The sequence below is a fragment of the Onychomys torridus genome, chromosome 5 (assembly GCF_903995425.1).
Source record: "Onychomys torridus chromosome 5, mOncTor1.1, whole genome shotgun sequence".
Taxonomy (NCBI): Eukaryota; Metazoa; Chordata; class Mammalia; order Rodentia; family Cricetidae; genus Onychomys; species Onychomys torridus.
Window position 1 is genome coordinate 13,395,221 of NC_050447.1, and position 20,887 is coordinate 13,416,107.

The 20,887-nt window shown below is 40.9% G+C and overlaps 1 protein-coding gene across 1 annotated transcript in view; it reads left to right on the top strand.

Annotated features, from left to right (window-relative positions):
* The window catches only part of Phkb (phosphorylase kinase regulatory subunit beta), a 209,129-nt gene that overhangs the window by 170,874 nt on the left and 17,368 nt on the right, over nucleotides 1-20,887 (top strand). The window contains exons 25-28 of the mRNA XM_036187637.1: nucleotides 1,651-1,708; nucleotides 3,787-3,877; nucleotides 6,611-6,813; nucleotides 19,157-19,291. Of these exons, the coding sequence (XP_036043530.1) occupies nucleotides 1,651-1,708; nucleotides 3,787-3,877; nucleotides 6,611-6,813; nucleotides 19,157-19,291 (487 nt within the window). The remainder of the gene's footprint in view (nucleotides 1-1,650; nucleotides 1,709-3,786; nucleotides 3,878-6,610; nucleotides 6,814-19,156; nucleotides 19,292-20,887) is intronic.

Consider the following 20,887-nt stretch of genomic DNA (forward strand, 5'->3'; position numbering starts at 1 on the left):
CTTAAGGTAATCAATAGAAAAATAACTCATTTCTAATTGTGTCTGTGTCCACTCTGCCCTGAGGAGGAGACTCAGTTATCCTTGAAGTCCACATGTGTATGTTATGTCGTTGCTGTGAGGAATCCTTAAATTCTGTATTGTGATCTGTTTCCGGCATTTTATGGTACAGAATAATGTAGGATGTCTTGAAAAATGTCTAATTTCTGGTCATGGGATTTGGGGGTTTGTCTCAAAACACTGTCCAGGGGTCCATGTTATTTTGGTGAAAGTGGAAGGGTCCTAAATGCCACTGTTAGACTAATAGACACAGTTCTGGTAATGAACTAAACTCACTTAGTATTAGCCTCTCTAGTTTCTGCATTATTGTAGCAGTCACAGCTCTCCAGTATTATGAAGCAGATTTCAAACAAAATCTTTTTTTTTAAGTCTTAATACTAAGTATTAGCAGAATCTTAATTATATTAAGGACAGTCATTGACATCCAACCTTTAGTTAAACCAAAAGTAAGTGTGATATTTTTAAGTTAAAATTAAAAAAGAATTCAACATATTACTAGGAATCTAGAATTTTAAATAATTATTTTAACAGTGTTTAAATCTTTTAAATCACTAAAATATTATACAACAAAATACTGGGAGTTATTTGGGGGTTTTTATTTATTTTTAGTTATTTATTACTGTGAAATATTTTCAAAGCATTTTTTTATAAACTTGAAAATAAAAGTCTTTTACTTAGATATTTGAAGGACTTTAGTATTGCTTTTTTATTGTTTTTATTTTGCAGCACTGAGGGTTGAATCTCAGCCTTGTGCATGCTAGGCAAATGCTCTGCACTGAGCTGCATCTCTAGCCCTGTTATTGCTCTTTCCTCTGAGGCAGCCTCACTAGCTGGTGCACACTATCCTTTGACCCTCTCCATGTCCAGGCAAGCTCTGCACTTGCAGTCCTCTGGCCTCAGCTGAGTGGCTTGGAATACAGCCTGCATCACCAAGCCAGTGTTTGCAGGCATGTAAAACCTGGATATAGTTGATCTAATTTAAGACTGTAAGAATAAGTGATAGGAAATTTTAAAGATCTTTTCCCTTATCCTTACTAACTTTTTGGTGCTCAATTCTGTCACATTGTTTCTTATTGACAAAACCAGTCCAGAGTGCTGAGCACATGTGAGCCATGGCCAAAGTGTAAATCCTGGGGGTGTGGGGGCTGACCACATGTGGGTCTTGGTCAAAGTGTGAATCCCAGGGGATGTGTTGACCACATGTGAGTCGTGGCCTAAGTGCATCTTTGGGGTTTTTGTTGATTGATCACAGCTCCACATACTTAGCAGTAACCCTTCACTGAAAAAATAGGTGTAGACCCAGTTGCCTAATTATTTTATTATGTTCTGTTTTCTGTAGAAAGTTAAAATAATACTTGTATTTGCTTAAAAGTTTAGATTACATATTAGTTAAGAAAACAATAGAATTTTGAAAGCACTACCAAATCATAGAGGTGCTGGGACCACATGCTTCCTATTTGGGTTACATATTTAAACCAATTAGTTCAAAACAAAATGAAGATTTAAGAGGTTTTTTTTGTTTATTTAAGGGAAAAAAATGTGTGTTTAATTAAAAGCTTTCTTCAATGAAGACTTTTCTTATCCTATGTCTAGGTACTGTGTCTGATCACATTGAGAGAGTGTATAGAAGAGCTGGCACCAAAAAGCTTTGGTTTGTATTGTTTCCTTGCTGTGTTGTCATTTTTGTATTGTTATATTCAGTACCTGAACGATAACAGTTGATTCTTACAGACGGTGCTCATCTTCATTTTGATGTTTAAGCTCTAAAGTTATAGTACCCTCCTTCAGCTTTTTGAAGGGTGTTCCTGTGTCACAGGACACTAAAGGAAGATCTCTGGGGATAAAGAACCCTGCAGGGTTTGAGTCCTCCCTCACTGGGATGGCAAGACTGTGATTCTGCTGTGCTGCACTATCCTGAGGAGGTTCTTTAGGGTCCATCTTATGCTTAGAAAATCTGTTCTATTGTTTTAGAAGGCCATAAAAGACCATTTAATCCTACGCAAAAATAATGAAAGATGATGATCTCATCACTTAAGTTGAAAGAGTCATGAATAAAGCTGTTTAAATTCACAATGAAGAGAGTGGACCTAAATATGCAGCTCTGCATTTTGATGCAATTAAGTCTCAAGTTGTTTCTTATGAAATTCCCTTAATCTTAGTAAACCTCAGCTTTCTATTCTCTGAAATAAGGGGACTGGACAAAATAATTTCTAACTAAGTGCTACATCTCTGCTTTATGGTAACTGCACTCTTCCTGCCTAGGGAAATAATAAGCACCAAGCTTAGATATTTCAATTTTCCCCTATAAGTTCTCAGTACAGTAAGACATGCAGTCAGTAGATGTTTTTATAGATTGTGTGTTTCGCATGTACCTATAGTATCATTTGCACTAGGCAAAACCAGTTCTCGCTTCTGCATTATACTGTGTCTTTGATAAAACACTAGGTAGCAAACATTTAGAAATGCTGACTGTTGTATTTAAACCATCGGGTTCCAGAAGCTTTATTTATTCTATTCTCCCTTTTATGGCTTTCCACTGCCCCCAGGCTGGCTGTGCGGTACGGGGCTGCATTTACCCAGAAATTTTCCTCCTCTATAGCCCCTCACATTACCACCTTTCTGGTGCATGGGAAACAGGTAACATGCTCAGAATTTGGGAAACTCAAGTTGCTTGATCTGTGTGGGTTTATCTGCATTCCAAGGGTTATATGCATCTTTTGTTGTTCAAGTATTTGGTAAAAGTGTCTCTCTAGGAATGGGAAATATGTGTCTCACTAACTTGGTCAGCTATTGGCTTGATTCTCTTCTAGTCTATTCATGTTGTAATTAAGAAATAGAAATGCTTGTTATAGGCCAATTTCTGTGGAGATCCTGAAATTTAAAAAAAAAAAAAATGGTTTTGATTTTTCTTTCTCTAAATGTTCATATAAATTTTACTTTTGAGGGGAAATGTCTTATATATTGCATGTGGTGTAATTTGGGGGATGTAAATCTGTTCTCTCTACATTCTAAGACTTTTTCAGGGATGTAAAAATAGAAGTGTGAATTCCTTCCCCCAACAGTCTGTCTTTATTGAGAAAGAAAGTGAGGTTAATTCATTTCTGAAATTCACTACTGAGTCTCCTAATGCAAGCATCTGATTATCCAGATATCGAAAGAAACACAGTTCAAGGTTAGAGAGAGATGGCCCAGTAGTTAAGAGCATATACTGCTCTTCCAGAGGATTCAGGCTTGGTTCCTGATATCTGGCAGCTAATGACCACTGGTAACTCTGACTCCAGGGGGTTCCAGGTGCCTGTCTCTGCAGGCACCTGCACACATATGCACATATGTACCCACAGTCACACACACACACACACACACACACACACACATACACATGATTTAAAATAATATTTTAGAAAGAAATGTAGTATAATTGGTATACAGATGAATTCCTCCCTCTCCCATCCCAATTAAAAGAATAGTTAGGACCTCTTAGTTTTTTTCTTTCCTTTTTTTTTTTTTTGATATTGATCTTGGCACCAGTGATGCGTTTTTGCCATAGCTTGGTGGCTGAAGTGAGGGTGAGACTGTCTTTCAAGAGTCAGGTCTAATGACAGTTTAATTCTCCTCGATCATGTGAGGACCCAACTATATATATTTCAAGTTTCCCCAAATCAAGGGTGCCATTCATTCATCACCTTTTCTGTTTGTGAAGATCTGGCCTGCTTTCTTCTTTGCCCTCAGGTCGGTTGTACGCCGTGCAGCAAGTCTTTTAAGTAAAGTAGTGGACAGCCTGGCCCCATCCATTACTAATGTTTTAGTGCAGGGCAAGCAGGTAAGTATCTGTTTTCCACATCACACTCCCAACAGTTTCTGCTTAGGACACTTAAGTCTGGCCTACCTTGATGGCACAGATGCTCACAAAGAGATTACCAGTGGCTTAGGAGTTTCTTCAAAAGTCTCTTTCCTCAAGCACAGTCTGAAAACTGCAGAGCATTTAGTGGGCCATCTCATTTTCATCCTGCACCTTGGGCTCTCCTTTTCAGCCCCCCTGTTTACTTGAGTGCAGATTCTGGTGTAGAAATAGAATAGTGTCCCTAGTGAGCACTCAAACAGGTTTATGATGTGCAGAGCAGAAGGCAGGTGCATAGCAAAGCACACACTTTCCTTCCACTTCACCTGATCCCTCCCTTCCCAGTCCTTATACATTCATGGAAGGCAGAGTCTGCATGCCTGTACTGTTCCTTTACCTTCACACTCCAGGCCATGTCATTGCCTGGCTCCTTCCTACCCACCAGGGTCAGCTCTTTTACTTCTGCTCACACACCCATCTATAGTTGGCACACTTTCTTTCTTTCTTTCTCTCCTCCCTCACCAGCCCTGTGTCTCTTTCCACAACTCTGGATGATGAAAGGGCTGGCTTTAGCTGTGCATGTGGAATCTGGTACCACTGCTTGAGTGCTGTAATCTCTGCTCATCTTGCTGATTCATTGTTTGATTAGCATGTAACCCTGTTTGCTTTCTGTCTCCCCTTTGGAAATGTATGCATTTATTGTGTGTTCCTGACAGCTAATCTAGGGATATAGAAAGCTGTAATAAGAATGAAGTTCTTTAACTTTCCTCAATACCATTAACTAATTGCTCATATTTCAGAGCTCTTAATTAAAACTGAAATAATTTCATTCAGAAACACATCTTTAGGGATATGGGAATAATGTTATTTACCTTCTCGTATGATGTTGTTCAAGAATAATAACGCTAATAAGAAATTACTGAGAAAAAGTTACTTTCCGTATAGTTTACTCCATGCTCCACATTAGGAGGTAAACTTTAAACTATTGTCAGTGATTTGGTAAACCAAGGAATAGAAAGTCATTTACCTAGTACCTTTTATTACCAGGATCTTTATCTGCAGCCAGAGTCTGTGCTCTTATCCAACACCATTGTATCTGTGAAAGAAGTTAGCCAGGCTTTGAGAAACATGTTTCTGCTTGGTTTAAATCCCCATAGTGCTGGAGTCTAGTGAATTCTCCTACCTGTGCCCATGGGTTTTAGGGCTGTTGGCAGTTGCTGGCCTGACACTAGAAGGGTGGGTCTGTCTTATCCATTCTAAACAGTATCCATAAGAGGCTGCAGCCTGCCTTCAAGACCCTGCTCCCACATTCTGGAAGCCTCAGAACCTGCCCTCCAGCTATGGCTGGACTTGTTGTCCACCAGACCAACACATCTCCCAGAGAAATATTCCCTTACTGCAAAGTGTGAGGCCAGATGCCAACAGCTCAGCCTAATGACCAGATGCAGGCAGTTTCTTCTTCATCTGGTTCTCATCCCTTCACAGACAGAGTAATGGAAATAAAGCAAAGTGTGCGTTTGCTCATTTATAAGATCTGCTCCAGCCTGCAGTAGGGTGGTTTCCTCAAATGACTTGTAAATTGTCTCAAATTCTCTTGGCTAAAAGTAGTTTAGTCTCATTATCTCTATGAGCCAATAATGTACCTCTGTTTTCTTTACATGATGACATTTTAATCAAAGTAATCATACTCATATTTACTGGTTGGTGTCATTAATGTTTGCTAAATCAGTAGTTCTTAGAGGTTACTTGGTTTAAATATATATATAATCTAAAGCTCAGGCTGGCTCCAGACTCATTATCCTCTTGCCTCAGCTTCCAAGAGAATTGATTTCCACTGTACCAAGCCAGTTCTTTCCTTTAGTCCATTACAACACTGGAGCATGAGACCATGTTCTGCTCCTTATCCCTCATCTCTAAAAGCATATGCTTTTAGATGAGATGCTGTTGCTTTTCCTGCCTTGTACAGTTAGGAGCTGTATGCAGAAGAGATGAGAAGTAGTGAGGAGGAGGAAGCAGGAGCTGCAGAGCTGCTGAGAGGCAGCTGGCCAAGAAAGAGGAGAGATGCAGGCATTCTCTGCCAGCCCTATCAGCTCTTTCTGCTCTGAGTTTTCTTTGTCATTTCCCTCTGAGCTTTTTCCTTTGGCAGGCTTGAGGGCAGCCAATCCCTTCATTCCATAGGTGAGCCATCTAGTACCATGGATCGTCACCCTCCATATATACCTCACATTATTTCAGAATCAGTGAGGGCTACACAAAAACAGCATGGCCTTCCTCCTGACTCTGGGAAGGTTGAAATGCTTTTATAGAGCAGAAGGTTCTAGTTGAGAAACTATAAAAAATAGATCTCCCAAATGCTGAACTATGTAATAAAATACAACTATGGAATGTATTCTGGTTCCTCTAGGGACTTTCTAGCACTAACATTGCCCTCCCCCAAATTAATAGTTATTTATATCTGTCTACTCAGCCTTCACTCCCCTCAGACCCTCATCTGCCCTTACATTTTAGACTAGACTCTGAACCATCGTGAACCTTAGGGAGCGTCATCTTTGAAAGCCATTTTAATAAATATCAGAAACAGTCATCCTTCTAACTCCCTAGCTTCTATAGAGCAATTTCAGCCTGCCAGTCATCCTGAACCTTGAATTTTTTTCCTTTTTTTTTTTTTTTTTTTGTAGTTAGGAATTTGTTAACAGTACAATCTGGCACTTACAGGTAACTTTGGGTGCCTTTGGACATGAAGAGGAGGTCATCTCTAATCCACTGTCTCCAAGAGTGATTAAGAACATCATCTATTATAAATGTAATACCCATGATGAAAGGGAGGCAGTCATTCAGCAAGAACTGGTCATCCATATCGGCTGGATCATCTCCAATAGCCCTGAGTTGTTCAGTGGCATGCTGAAAATACGAATTGGGTAAGTGCTTTGATTTGCACAGAGACTTAGTCAAGTGGTCCTCTAACAGATCTGGACTGCACATGTAAAGCCAGTGTCTAAAGATACTTAGGACTACGCCTCTTCCTTCCATCCTGTGAGAGTAGCATCTGGTGGTATGAAGAAGTGTATCCCAGTGGCCTAAAAGAATCCACATCTGTATTTACTGCCCAAGTAAAACATAGCAGTGCAATCAAATGTTAAGGACTTCAACAGCTATATCACATAAAAATAAATAAGTAAACACATACTTGTCAAAATTCTTAAAAATAAAATGGATGAGCCATGACAGAAATATGATATTCCAGCAAAACTATGTCAGGAGACATAACCCAGTAAGAAATTGGCATTTTAAGAATGTTATGCCTCTGTTTTCTACCAAAATCTAGTGTTGGATTATTGCTATTGTAAACATGGGTAAAAAAAAACAAACAAAAACAACTGAAAGTAAGGCACTGGCACTTCCAGATGTCCCTAACCTAGAGTTTGCGGGCAAGTATGAGTAGGGTGACAAGCTCTGTGGCCCAGGGAGGGTGCTAGGCCTCCCCACCCTTGCTCATCAGTGCTCCAGGGGAGGGAGAAATGCTTCAAAAGCCATGGCAGTCCATGAAGTGTATTATAAGTGGCATATAAATATGCCCTTATCCAAAACACTCAGATCATATCCAAGCATGTAGAGAAACAAACTGTTGGAAAGAATGTGTACTCACTATTTGGTGAGTGCAAATGCATGGGTATGTAAATATGAATAAGGACACTGTTTCTGCTCTACTTGACCCTGAATTGTTGATAAAAATCTTTGCAGTTTCTCATATCAATTTCTCCTTGATTTAAGCAATTTTTTTATCTTCACTCATGTGTGTGTGTGTGTGTGTGTGTGTGTGTGTGTGTGTGTGTGTTGTGTGTGTGTGACAGAGAGAGAAAAAGTCTCCCCATTTTACCATGTAGGTCTCAAAAGAGACTGAGCTGAGGTTGTCAGGCTTGATGGCAAGTGCCTTTATTAATATATCTTCTTTTGTGTCATTTATTGCTTTCCAACTTTTTAATTTTATTTCCGACGTCTAGCAAAGTATAGACACTAATGTGTTAATAGCTACTTGTCCATACTGTCTACAACACCATGAATACTCTGTTAGTATCAGTTCTTTGCCTGTGATTAGATGGATCATGAGGACCTGTACCTCACTCCTGCTACCCAGAATCATGAGAAAGTATGATATTGTACATCACTAGTTCAGATAACGATTTGAAGTATGGTTGCACCATTAAACTCAGGTTGATTTCACATGATCATGAAGCTATAAATTGAAAGTCCAAGGTTTTAAGGAAACAAAAAATGAAACTTTATACCTTTACTTATGAGGCAAGAAATGCAGATGATTTGAAACTAATTCTAAGTCCCTTCCATACTCCAAGAGGTAGAGTAAGGTGGTCTGAAAAGTTGGAGTTCTTAGAGCAAGTTGTTCCCTCTTTGTAATACTGGACATTACCTCTGGCAAAGGAGAGTTTCATCATGTTAACCACACATAAATAAAACAAAACAAATAAAAAATGTAAAATACAAATTTTTCTACTTGTTTGGTAGATCCATTCTTAATTAATCAAATTAAGAAGAGCTTAAAATGATTTAACTCCTCATACTTTCAAGGTCACTATTTGTACTTTGAGGCAGTGGTTTTCCTGGAATCCATGCTTTGCCTTTTTCTTTTTGTACGTCTAGGGTAGATGCAAATTACTGATTAGTGAATATGTACTAGGCCTGTGGGCCATTTAGTAAGTCCAGCAATGGGAAAGATGACAGGCTATAAGTGAGTAGAGAGTTGCTGTTCATCTTCCCTAAGGAGCCCCTAGATCCCCTGTGGTCAGACCGTTCTTGCCATCTGCTCCACCTCTCTAGATAGCAACTTGTGTCACTTGGGAAGACTTGAGCCTGAATCCTAGTTCTGCAGCCTTGTCGTGAGACTGTCTTGGACTTATATGTTACTCTTCTTGTTCTTGGAGAAAGAGAGAGACATAGTGCTTATGGGAGCCCATCTTCTGAATGCCTGAGATAAATCATAAGATCCTTTCAAAACCTCCACTTTACAGACAAACCATCAGAAATGGGTGAAATTAATTAATTTTCCCACAGTCATAGAATCAGGATTCAGAATTGGCAACTGGTGTAGATGCCTCAGAGTCACTGCTTTGGCTCCTCACTCTAGAAAAGGAATTTGAAGATAGTCTACAGCATCATGACTGTAATGTTTGGTAAGTTGAGCTCCTTGTGACATTGGGAAAACCGGTTCCTCCGAGGAATTCCTTTGAAGCACTACAAATCTCAAGAGTCCAAAGGCAAAACATCCCAAACCATAAAACACCCCCACCTTCCCCTCAAACACACTGTGGACACAGACCTCTGGATCTAGCTTTAGAGAAGCCTTGTTCTCTCACTAGAGACAGTCACCCTGGAAGTGGAGTCCTTTTCAGCCTAGAATCCTCCCTTAGCGTCTGGTAGAATGACCCCCAAAGCATTTCATACAGAAATTAAAAATCCCAAAAGGATTATCTGCTTTTATCTGGCATGGTCCAATCTCCCATTCCCTAATTGGATCTCATGAAACATGTCCAGTCCTGAAGCCTCCCCCATGCCTGTGCCCACAGTGCTCATTCATGACATTCATACAGAGCTTTTAGAATGCTTTTTCTGTAATCACTATTCAGTCTGTGGACCTTATGGAGATCGCCTTCTCAAGAGTCAAAGACTATATTATGCAGAACAGAATGTTCAACCTCAAAGTAAATAAGAGTTTATTCTATGCCAAAATATGAGTGTCTGTCAGTGGTCCAGGAACATGGATTCAGGTTGCCCTGAATAGCACCATGAACAGAGAGAGGCATATTAGTTTTCTGTAGAACAAAAGAAAGTCATAAATCAACATATTTGCCAAATGTAATGGTAGGGGCCACCAAGTAGACATCTGATTATACTCTTCTTCACTTGTGGTCTGGGGTCCAGCCCTACTAGTCTTTTTTGCAGGGTCCAGGGAAGAATCTATCAAGCAGCTGAGAATCTATTCTTCAGGTTGGCAAATCAGCCTATGCAAGCAAAGCTTGTTAGTCCACTTTCTTTATCCCCCACAGTCTCAGCTTTACAATTACATAGCCAAGCAGTTGCAAACCTCCCCCTCCTGCCAGGTCACCAGACCTGAATTCCTGTAAGGTCATAAAGGCAGCTAAGAACTTTTCTGTGGCAGTGACTGTCAGGCTTTCTTTTACAATCTGAAAAGGGAGTGGTTAAAGGAGGAGGTCAACAGAGAACTAATGATCCGTTAGTATATTAAAAAGGGAAAGCTGGGCGGTGGTGGCGTACACCTGTAATCCCAGCACTTAGGAGGCAGAGGCAGGTGGATCTCTGTGAGTTTGAGGCCAGCCTGGTCTACAGAGCTAGTCCAGGACAGGCTCCAAAACTACAGAGAAACCCTGTCTCAAAAAAACAAAAACAAACAAACAAACAAACAAAAAAAAAAAGAAAGAAAGAAAGAAAGAAAAGAAATTTATGTGCTCAATCTACATTCCTAGGGTGGTTAGGTAAGAAGTTAGGGATCTATAAAGTTAGTAAGGCTGTAGGAAAGTAGGGTCTGAGCTAAATTGTGAGAAGCTATTACTTAAGGTCCACCTGACCTAGGCGGTGTCTCTGCGTGGAATTTACCTGTAATCAGGAGACTAGCGTGTGGTGGTCTGAACTGTTAATTTCTGTTTGTCCTTGAATGTGGCTAAGGGAGCTATCTGATTCCAGTACTAAAAAGGGAAAAGCAGATGAGCCTGAGGGAGGGAAGCCTTTCCTGAGGCTGTTCTCCAAATACCTGGAATGTGTATGTCCAGAGAGTGATCAGTCCACACTGTTAGCCCTTTTAGGGAAAAGTCAATTGGGAAAACTATGAAGGCATGCATGATTTTCATAACAGAACACAGCTGATCTATAACAAGCCAAGTAACACCAAATGCTCCTTGGTATTTGGCTTTCTTGATCCCTTCAGGTAGTGACTTTGCCATAACCAGCTGGGTTCTTATATTCCTGTGGCCCGTAGCAGGAGGCCAAAGCTGGGTGTGGTGGCACTTGTGGAGGCAAAGGCAGTCAGATCTCTGTGAATTCAAGGCCAGCTAGAGGTACACAGTGAGACTCTGTCTCAGAACAAAAACAATAACAACAAGAATGGGTTCTAAAGAGGGTGAGAGGAACAGCCATGGACAGTGCGTAGCAAGATCGTCTGGCTTTGGATCTGCAATGTCTAACTATCCACATCAGGGAGTTCTGCTAGGTCTCACTGTCCATATCAGGGGTTCTTCAAGGTCTCACTGTCTATATCAGGGAGTTCTGCTAGGTCTCACTGTCCTTGTCAGGAAGTTTTGATCCATGGCCCGGCCAGAGTCTTCAGAATGGGTGACATTTTCCTCCCTAGGACTCCAGATTACACGTTTTTTTGTCTGCCAGAGTCTTCACACTGGTGGCTTTTCCCTCCTGGGATTCCAGTTTACACGTTTGTCTCTTTGCATAGTCTTCTTATATTTACCTCATACTTAGTAAGTTTTTACTAAGATCTCTACTTCTTAAGATGACACCCCAACCCCCCCCCCCCAGCCCCCCACCCCCACCCCGCCCCCTAGCACACCTTGAATGGTTGCCTACTGACAGGAGCAAACACATATTCCATATGTTTCTATATGAAAGGTTAGCTTGAATCAGTCCCTGAAACATTTTTAATTGGCTAAAAATTGGTGAACAAATTATTCACAGTTTTTGAAGGCTAAATTGTTTGTGAACTGTTGAACCTATAGCTGCTTCTAAGATATTCATTACTGTAATATTGTTTTTAAGTTGGGAGATTAAGAGAAAGTAGTTTTGATTTTTTTTTTAATTCTTTAGTGATGACAGCATCTTAGGTGGGCATTCTTGTCTGAATTATTTCAATTATTATTTTCTTTTAGTGTTAGTTATAATTAGACATTAACTGGTCAGATTTCTATCTCATATTCTTCTTGAGATGCCTGCACTCACTAGTGGACTATATGCACGTGATTTAATCATGTTACTTCTTATCCTCAGTTCCCACAGGCTGCCTACACTTTCATCTATGCTTTCACCTTGCTGAGTCTTTTCCAAGGTCTTGATTTGCATCACACATGCCCCAGCTGCTCTTTAAACCAGGAGCCCAGTGTTTTTTTCTTCTCTCTCCAAGGCTAATCCTGCCAGTGTCTTCAACTTTACTGTGAGCAGAATCAGCCTGCTCACAGGAATGCTACTCCAACCTTATAATGATTTGATTTGCTGTCTCATCATTGATTTGTGTGCCAGCTTTCATGTTGAAATAGATGAAGTTCCTGACAGGCCATTACTGTAAAGACCTGCAATCAACTGTTTTCCACTGTAGGCCTGTCAGTCAGGCTTTAATAGGAGAAACCCCTGGGGATGTGTGCTATCAGGCCTTTCTCAGCTCTGCCTGTCTTGTTGTCTTGGCATTCTATAAGCAACTATGACCCAGATGAATCCTGTCTGATGCCCAAGACGGCCTCTGTAGATCACATATTTGGTGCTCAGAGAAGGCCACTAGTGTCGAAGATACAGACTTCAGCATTGCTGGAGCAATACAGAAGAGAGTTGGTAACTACAGCCCCAAGTTCATTAGTTTCATTTTGATACCGTTGTGTTGAAGGACATTTGATGGGGGATGAGAAAGTGGGGTGACAGCTGTCCCACCTCTATTATGTTGATGAGGTTTGGGACAAGGGGGTGAGCCATGGTGTTCCAGTTCTGTAACTGGAGGCTCAGTTGCTTCATCAAACTGTCATACTTCCTGTGTTAGTGTCAGCCAAGCTAAAAGTCCTCCCTTGAAACTTCACCACTTCCTGTTCCATGGCATCTTAGACATCTTGGGCTGCCATAGTAAAATCTCACGGGTAAGGTGACTCAAATAGTCATTTTATAGTCTCTGGAGTTTGAGGTCCTGATATTAGCTGGTTTGGCTCTGGTGAAGAGACTCCCTGTGGACAGCTGATCTCTATTGGTTTTGCCTCGACCTCAACTAACCCTAGTCTTTCCAAAGGCCCTGACTCCGCATATGCTCCCACTATGGCCAGGGGTTCAAGACAAGGATTTGGAAGGGATAGTGTTACAGCTTAGTGAATAGCATGGTTTAGGAAGCTGATTATGTGGACAGTCATTCATTACATTGTTGAACCACAGATATCAGTCTTTATTCTCTTGAGATAATATGAAAATAATTGCTAAAATTTTTTCTTGCCCAGGATCAGGACTCTGATTTTGTGGCTTGTGTTATCAGAAAGTGTCAGCTGTAAATTTTAAGCAGTGTCAGTTACCTGCACTTTTTTCACTGTCACCCCTTGATGAAGGAAGCCAGGCTATTAAATAAAATACTGATACTTAAAATGGTGTTCTTACTTCACTCACCAGAGGAGCGTTTTTCAGAGGGTTGTCCTGTTATCGGACAGTTCTGGAGTAGTCCTCCGGCGGTCCTGTGGGAGGACATTGTTATCCGCCAGCCAACTGTGAAATGTTTGAAGGTTGATCAGTCAGTCGTGTGTGTCTGCCACTTTCTCATTTGCTTATTGGCAAATTAGACGTGTCTCTAGTTCTTCAGACAGCAGTCCAAGGATAACCATCATTCTCTTGACCTCCCACATTTCTTTCTTTCCCCCATTTTGGGAATTAAATGCTTTTATTACTGGAATTGTCACATCGTTTGTGACCTTGGCAGTGAGAATGAAGGCCAGAAGTAGAATCACCTGTGGACCTTTTAACTATTACTAGTCTTGAACAAAAATGTCTCTTGATTTTCGCCATGATTATTTCTTTCCAATTGGCATTTGATTGTTATAATGACACTGGGTCTCAATCTCCTGACTTTCACAGTGTCACTGCTGGGTAATTTGCTTTCCTTGAGTCTCTGACACCTTCTGTAGTACTTTATATGTAATGTTGTTTTCTGTTTTTATTTTAGTCTTTCCAAAATTTTAACAATATAAAGAAATTAGCCTTTATTAACATTTTTGTGATTCTTTAGACTTTCAAAAGACCTTTTTAAATATATGTGGCCTTATTTATTCTGCAGTATAGTAAGTTATTTGAGGAATAGTAATATCCTATTTGAAAAGTAGCTCAACAGTGGGGCACAGTTGGTAAGTGATAGATTTTGGTTATTGTTTTAGTTTTCATTGTGTCACTGGAGTTTTTAATTGGGAATGGCTTATAGTTCAGAGGTCTAGTCCATTATCATCATGGTGGGAACCATGGCAGCATGCAAGCAGACATAGTGCTGGAGAAGGAGCTGAGAGTCCTACATTTTGATCCACAGGCAGCAGGAAGTGAACTGAGACACACTTCCTCCAACAGTGCCACACCTACTCCAAAAGGCCACTCCTCCTAATTGTGCCACTATCTATGAGTTTATGGGGGCCAGTTACATTCAAACTGCCACATTCCACTCTCTGGCCTTCATAGGCTTGAAACAGTATCATAATGCAAAATGCATTTAGTCCAGTTTCAAAAGTCTCTATAGTCTCTCACAGTCACAACATTTAAAAGTCCAAAATTCCAAGTTTCTTCTGAGATTAATGCAATCTCTTAACTGTAATGCCCTATAAAATCAAAATTAAAAAAAAAAAAAAAACAGATCACATACTTCCGACACATAATGGCACAGTATATACATCACTGTTCCAAAACATAGGGAAGGGAGCACAGTGAGGAAATACAGGACCAAAATAGGACTGAAAACCATCTGGACAAACTCTAAACTCTGCATCTCTATGTCTGATGTCAAACACTCTTCAGATCTCCAACTCCTTTCAGCTTTGTTGACTGCAACACACTTCTCTCTCTTGGGCTGGTTCCACTCCCTGTTAGCAGCTTTCCTCAACAGGTATCTCACAGCTCTGGCATCTCCAACATCTTGAGTTCTCCAAGGCAATCCTGACTTCACCTTCATAGCTTCACACAGTGACCTCTCTAGGCCTCCATTAAGGAACACCCCTCACACATGCCTGGCCTCAGCAGCTTTCCTTAGTTAAGGAGTAATAGTCCATAGCCCCTTTCTTCTATCAGAAAAACCAGAACCATGTGGCCGAAGCTAACAAATTCTGCTGCTTGCTGGGGCTGGAACATGGCCCTTCATTTATGTATATCTTCACAAGCTTTCTGTTTTCCTTGGTTACTTTTACTGCCTAAGCTTGGCTGCCTTGGAAATCACTCTGTAGACAAGACTGGCCTCAAACTCGGAGATACTCCTGCCTCTGCATTCTGAGTGCTGGGATTAAAGACATGCACTGCCACACCCTGCTCTGTTTGTCTTTAATTCCTTTCCATAAATTGGAAACTTAGCTGAGTGGGAACTTGCCATGAGGTAAGCACTCCCTTTATTCCTTTTCTTAATCTGTTTATCATCTTGAACACAAGGCTTAGTTCCATTCCACTTTCTGGTTCTCCTTTTATCTTCAAATTGTACATTTTGTACTTTTCCTTTCTCAGCTTGCTCCTTTTCATTATAAATCTGTATAAGAGGGACCAGTAATAAGCACACAAGCGAGTCAATACTAGGAAGTTTTGAGATTTCCTTTGCCAATGGAACTCGTCCAAAACTCTTCAATTTATCCTCAGGCAAATTTTTCAGACAAGGGCAAAAAGTAACCACATTTTTTTTTTTTTAACCAAAATATCACAAGGCTGATCTCTAGGCCACATCCTAACATTCTTCCCTGAAACCCCTTGAGCCAGGCCCTCAGAGTTCAAATCACCCTCAGCACCACTATCTTCTGTGTTTCTACTAGGATGGCCCATTAAGCCCTATTCAAAGCATAAAACTGCTCTCCTAATCCACAGTCCGACAGTCTCTATCCCTCCAAACAAAAACATGGTCCGGCCTGTCACAGCAATACCCTACTCCCTGTTACCAACTTGTGTCTTAGGATTTCTATTGCTGTGAAGAGACACCATGACCATGGCAACTCTTATAAAGGGAAATATTTAATTGGAGCTGGCTTACAGTTTCAGAGATTTAGTCCATTATCATCATGGCTGGAAGCATGGGAGCCTGGAGGGAGACATTCCAGTAGAAGATAGCTGACGGTTCTACATCTTGATCCACAGACAATAGGAAGTAAACTGAGACACACCTACTCCAGCAAGGCCACACCTACTCCAGCAAGGCCACACCTACTCCAGCAAGGCCACACCTCTTAATAGTGCCATTCTCTGTGAGCACTGGGAGCTAATTACATTCAAACTATCACAGCTCTTGACCAGGTTTACAGTAGCAGATACGGCTTTCCTCAAGTGAAGCAGGCCTCATATGCAATCCAAAAGTACTTTGGTACCCATTTCCTCAGTAGTCATGCCACAGTGTACCAGTGGGCACATCTTGCCTGGCAGGTTGGTGTTGTAGCCATGGAATCCACTGCTGTGTGGGATTACTGATGTCTTTTCTTCTCCAGGAGCCTCCATAATACCTCAGGCATTATGAATGCCAGTCAGGAAAGCAGAGACTTGGAGCTTAGTCCCAGGATGATTTCTCTGTGTCCTGCAACTGAAGTGTGGATCATCTCCAGCAGTGGGTCCTGCCATCTAGCTCTGGTGGATGACCAGGAGCAGGGACAATAGCCTGTGTTATTTTGGAAGCCTCTGGGGCATTCTGACCGAGAACTCACAGGGTGTAAAACCACATCTGACACTGGGGTTTTCATTCAGTGACCTGTGGCCTCGGAGAAGAGCAATATCCATCCATGCAGGGTGCTCCTGTTCAAATTTTTTAAACTAATCAACTTACTCTAAAATAAAAAGTTCACATAGGGCATTTTCATAATACTTAGTTTTGGTTAATCTTTCCCTTCAGCCTCTCCTCTCCCCTATTTCCATATCCTGTCCTTGCTTAAACCTCTCCATCCCCCAACCCCTTTCATATTCTGTGTGTGTGTTCTTCTGTCTCCCTTCCTTAAGCCCCCTCTCTGTTGACCCTTTTTTAGCTTCCTGACCTCTAAAGACACTACAAGTTAAACATACTAGTCTCGGAGTTCAAATGTAGGCTCTGCAAATGAGAGCAGTCATGTTGCATTTGGCTATCTGGGCCTGGGGATACTTCACTTGGTGTATTTCCCAGTAATGCCCATTTTCCTCAGAATTTCAGAGTTTCATTTTTCTTTTCACCTGAATAAAATCCAGTGTGCCGCTTACACATGTGAGTGTGGCAGTCATCATATCTGTCACACTGTTATATTCTGTTGTGTTCTAAGCAAGTTCCTGAATGTTTTGACATTCATTCCTGAGTATCTTAGAAAGTAGATATACTCCTTTTAAAAGGGTTTGTAGTCAGGCATGGTGGTTTATACCTATAATCCAAGCACATGGGAGACTGAGACAGACAGAAGGATTACCACAAGGTCAATGCCAGCTTGTTCAATGCCAACCTCTGACTCTGACTCAAACATAAATTTTAAAAAAGGAGGGGCGTTCTGTTGTTGTTCATTTAGTTGGTAGTTTGTTTTTTGTTTTGGTTTGATTCATGGTCTTACCATATAGCCCAGACTTGCTTCAGTCAGGATCCTCCTGCCTCCACCTCCTAAGACCAGAAGTACTGTGTGTACCACTGTTCAACTTTCATGATTTTTTTTTTGTTTTGGTTTTTTTTTTTTGTTTTTTTTTTCAAGACAGGGTTTCTCTGTGTAGCTTTGCACCTTTCCTGGAACTCACTTGGTAGCACAGGCTGGCCTTGAACTCACAGAGATCCGCCTGGCTCTGCCTCCTGAGTACTGGGATTAAAGGCATGCGCCACCACCGCCCGGCCCTAGCATGATTTCTTAATCACAGTGCTGTTATCATACAGCCAGTTGCTATCCCCCAAAGACATCCTGCCTCTTCTGTAAAGCAAGGCCACACTTGGTGGTTATAGTATATCTCTACAGTCACATGGTCTAGAAGAGAACCTTCCAGTCTGTGTTTGTTTTTATTCCATTCTTTCTAAGAGACCAGAGTACAGATTTTCCACTGCATGGCCCAGTAATGGGCCATTACTCTAGGATACTACAAATATAAAATTTAGCATTAAATGAGAGGGAAATAAAGTAGAATTATAAGTAACTTTAAGTTAAAGCTATGTAGACTATAAAAAAGAAAAGCTTAGGTCCCTTGAGAGGTTTTGTTGTTGTTTTGTTTTGTTTTTGAACTGAAGTGCTTATTTCATAAGGTTATTTTAACATCAAAGTATCCAAAATGACTGTGTTCTTGTGACTGTTGTCTTTGTATACTATTTTGGCAAGTAGAGTCTCTAATACAGGAGATGAACAAGTCAAGAAATTCTACTTTTTACCAGATAGATAAGCTGAGTTCAATTTTCAGATGATTTAAAGAAATACCCAGAGGTTTAGGGAAGATCAAGGAAGAGGGGAAGAAAGAGCTGGAGGTGGGAAGCTGCTGTGAACTACTGTCTTCTGGGTGTGGCCTGGCCATTGCACCATGATGTCAGTGCATTCAGACCAAAGAGATTGAAAGTCACAGATCGGAGACTCTTGATCTGGCCTGTGGCCTGGCCCAGCACACAGGGACCTTGTCGGCTCCACTCTGGCTCACCTGGGTAGTTTAAGGTTTTTCTCCCTTATGTGCACTGAGACCTTAAAGTTTTGCCACAAAGGAGTGTCACCATTGTTTTGAAAACCAGCTTTGGCAGAAAGAAGGACTGAATCCTTTGACTATATCCTCAAGTTTTCACCTCTGTGCACACAGTAGCCAAGTGGATTGTTCTTCAAGGGAACAGAGAAAGACAGTGACTGACTCCTCTAACATCCTGCTATAGTTAAGTTGCAGTTCACTGTTCCTTCTATTCCAAACACAGGCACTTCTCTGTTCCCACAAACTCCAAGTCAATGATTTATGAGGTTAAAAAAATGGTACTTTTAGAAATCATCATTACTCTTGTGTTCCCAGGAAGAGAACGTTTGTAACATGTCTTGGCCCTTTCTTGAGATGGATTGTGTATGTGCCATTTGTTTGGCATGTGTCTTGTGGCGGCCATTTGCATACATAACTATGACACGGCAACAGTGAGTCTGAGCTGGAAAGACTCTAAGTACTTAGCTTTCCTCATGTCTTACAACCAATTACATGTTCAGAAGCACCCTTAAGATTCTGATCAGGGACACTCTGGATGGAAGAAATATCAATGATCCAGGAACTTTAAATGACCTTTGCTTCCTTCAGCTCTGGGTGTGTCAGGGCTGTGAAGGGTGCTGTCGAAAGCAGCATGAGGTGATTTCATGTGAAGAGTCCTTTGTTCTTGTTCAGGTGGATCATCCATGCCATGGAGTATGAGCTACAGATCCGTGGTGGCCATAAGCCGGCTGTGGACTTGTATCAGCTCTCACCCAGTGAAGTTAAACAATTGCTGCTAGACATCCTCCAGCCTCAGCAGAGTGGACGGTAAGTAGAGGCTTCTGTCACCCAGAGACACTCAGACACAGAAACATCTTCATTTCTAGCTGATAAGGATGAGAAATTAGTGCAACATTAATAGGAAAATTCAGAGGTCAGGCGTGGTGGTGTACACCTATAACTCCAGCTCTTACAGTGGTGAACCAAAAGGATTGTTTGGCTTTGTAGTGAGTACCAGGCCAGCTGGACCAGGAGGAGGCTCAGCCGAATATGAGGCCACCTTCCCAGCCAGACAGCATAGACACAAATGTATCAATGTCTGGATTTATGATTCTGTGTCGATTTGCACTTTATATTTTTTCCAGGTATAGTTTATACCACTTTCCCATTTTTGATTATTCTGTGCAATATTTAATGTTTTATACAACTTTGATTAAGTTTCCTTTCTGGAGCTTTGTAGTACATGGCATCTCCTCCTAGTACTTCAGCAAAAGAGATTGGGTTTGGTAACAGTATGTAGATGTGCTATCTGATTTTGTCTCCCTATGTAGACTATGAGCATCAGAGATAAACCCTTTCATATATTTAACTTAGAAGAGGATAAGAACAAAACAAGTATTTGTGGATTGCCTTGAATTTAAGTTGTTTTTTAAAATTCCAGAATGAGCAATAGTGTAATTTTTTAGGCAAGTACTTATTTAGTGTACTTGTGTCTAGCTTCCTCAAGATGAAGAAGTTATATGCCTAGAAGATTCTAACTGCACTATCTACAGTAGAGGTAGTCTATTAAAGTGTGTCTGTGTGTATGTATGTGTGTTTGTTTATTACATACATATATGTATATATGTGATTACAGATATATATGCCTTGCTGGCTTTTATAACAATATATTTGAACAAACGAGTGAGTTTCCTTGTTATAGACCAGTTAACATTATAGAATGTCAGTTGTGAATGTAGAAGCATCCCAGTGACATCCCAAGAGCTGTTTGCTGAGCTTTATGTGGAAAAACTAACACGAGAGAAGAACTGACAGACACAGAAGAACAGCTTTCTCCCGTGGTTTTGAAGCATGTCAAGTAGCTTCTGTGACTAAAACAATGTGGTACTAGTACATAAACAGGCCCACTGGAGAGAAAAAAGGGGCCAGAGTGAACCTTCAATAAATACACATTATGAACTTGCTTCGTGGTAACATTGCCATCACAAGTCACTGGATCACCAATGGACTTTTAAAATAAATACTTTCTGCAACTGGATCACTGTTTGCACAAAGAGTAAAATCAGATACTTGTGACTCACCACAACCAGTTCTAAATAACAGGTTTGCATGTAAAGCACAGGTCAGAGAAGACGACATTGGTGAATGTCTCTTTAACCTTGGAGTGGTGAAGGCCTTAAGTATGATTTAACCTGAGGGTAGGATAAGAACAACTAATAAAGCTTATCAAGTTATAAATAACATTTTCATGGCAAAGATAATGTCAAAAGAAAACTGTAGATGAACAGTCTTATAAAATAAGAAACACAGAGCCATATGCCTAGTTAGAGGTCAGAGTAGTAGCTAAGAGCTAAAACCCTTTCTTACCCTTCACTGCCACTGCTGTCCTTCCCCTCAGCAAGAGGCCTACTTCCTGTGTGTCTG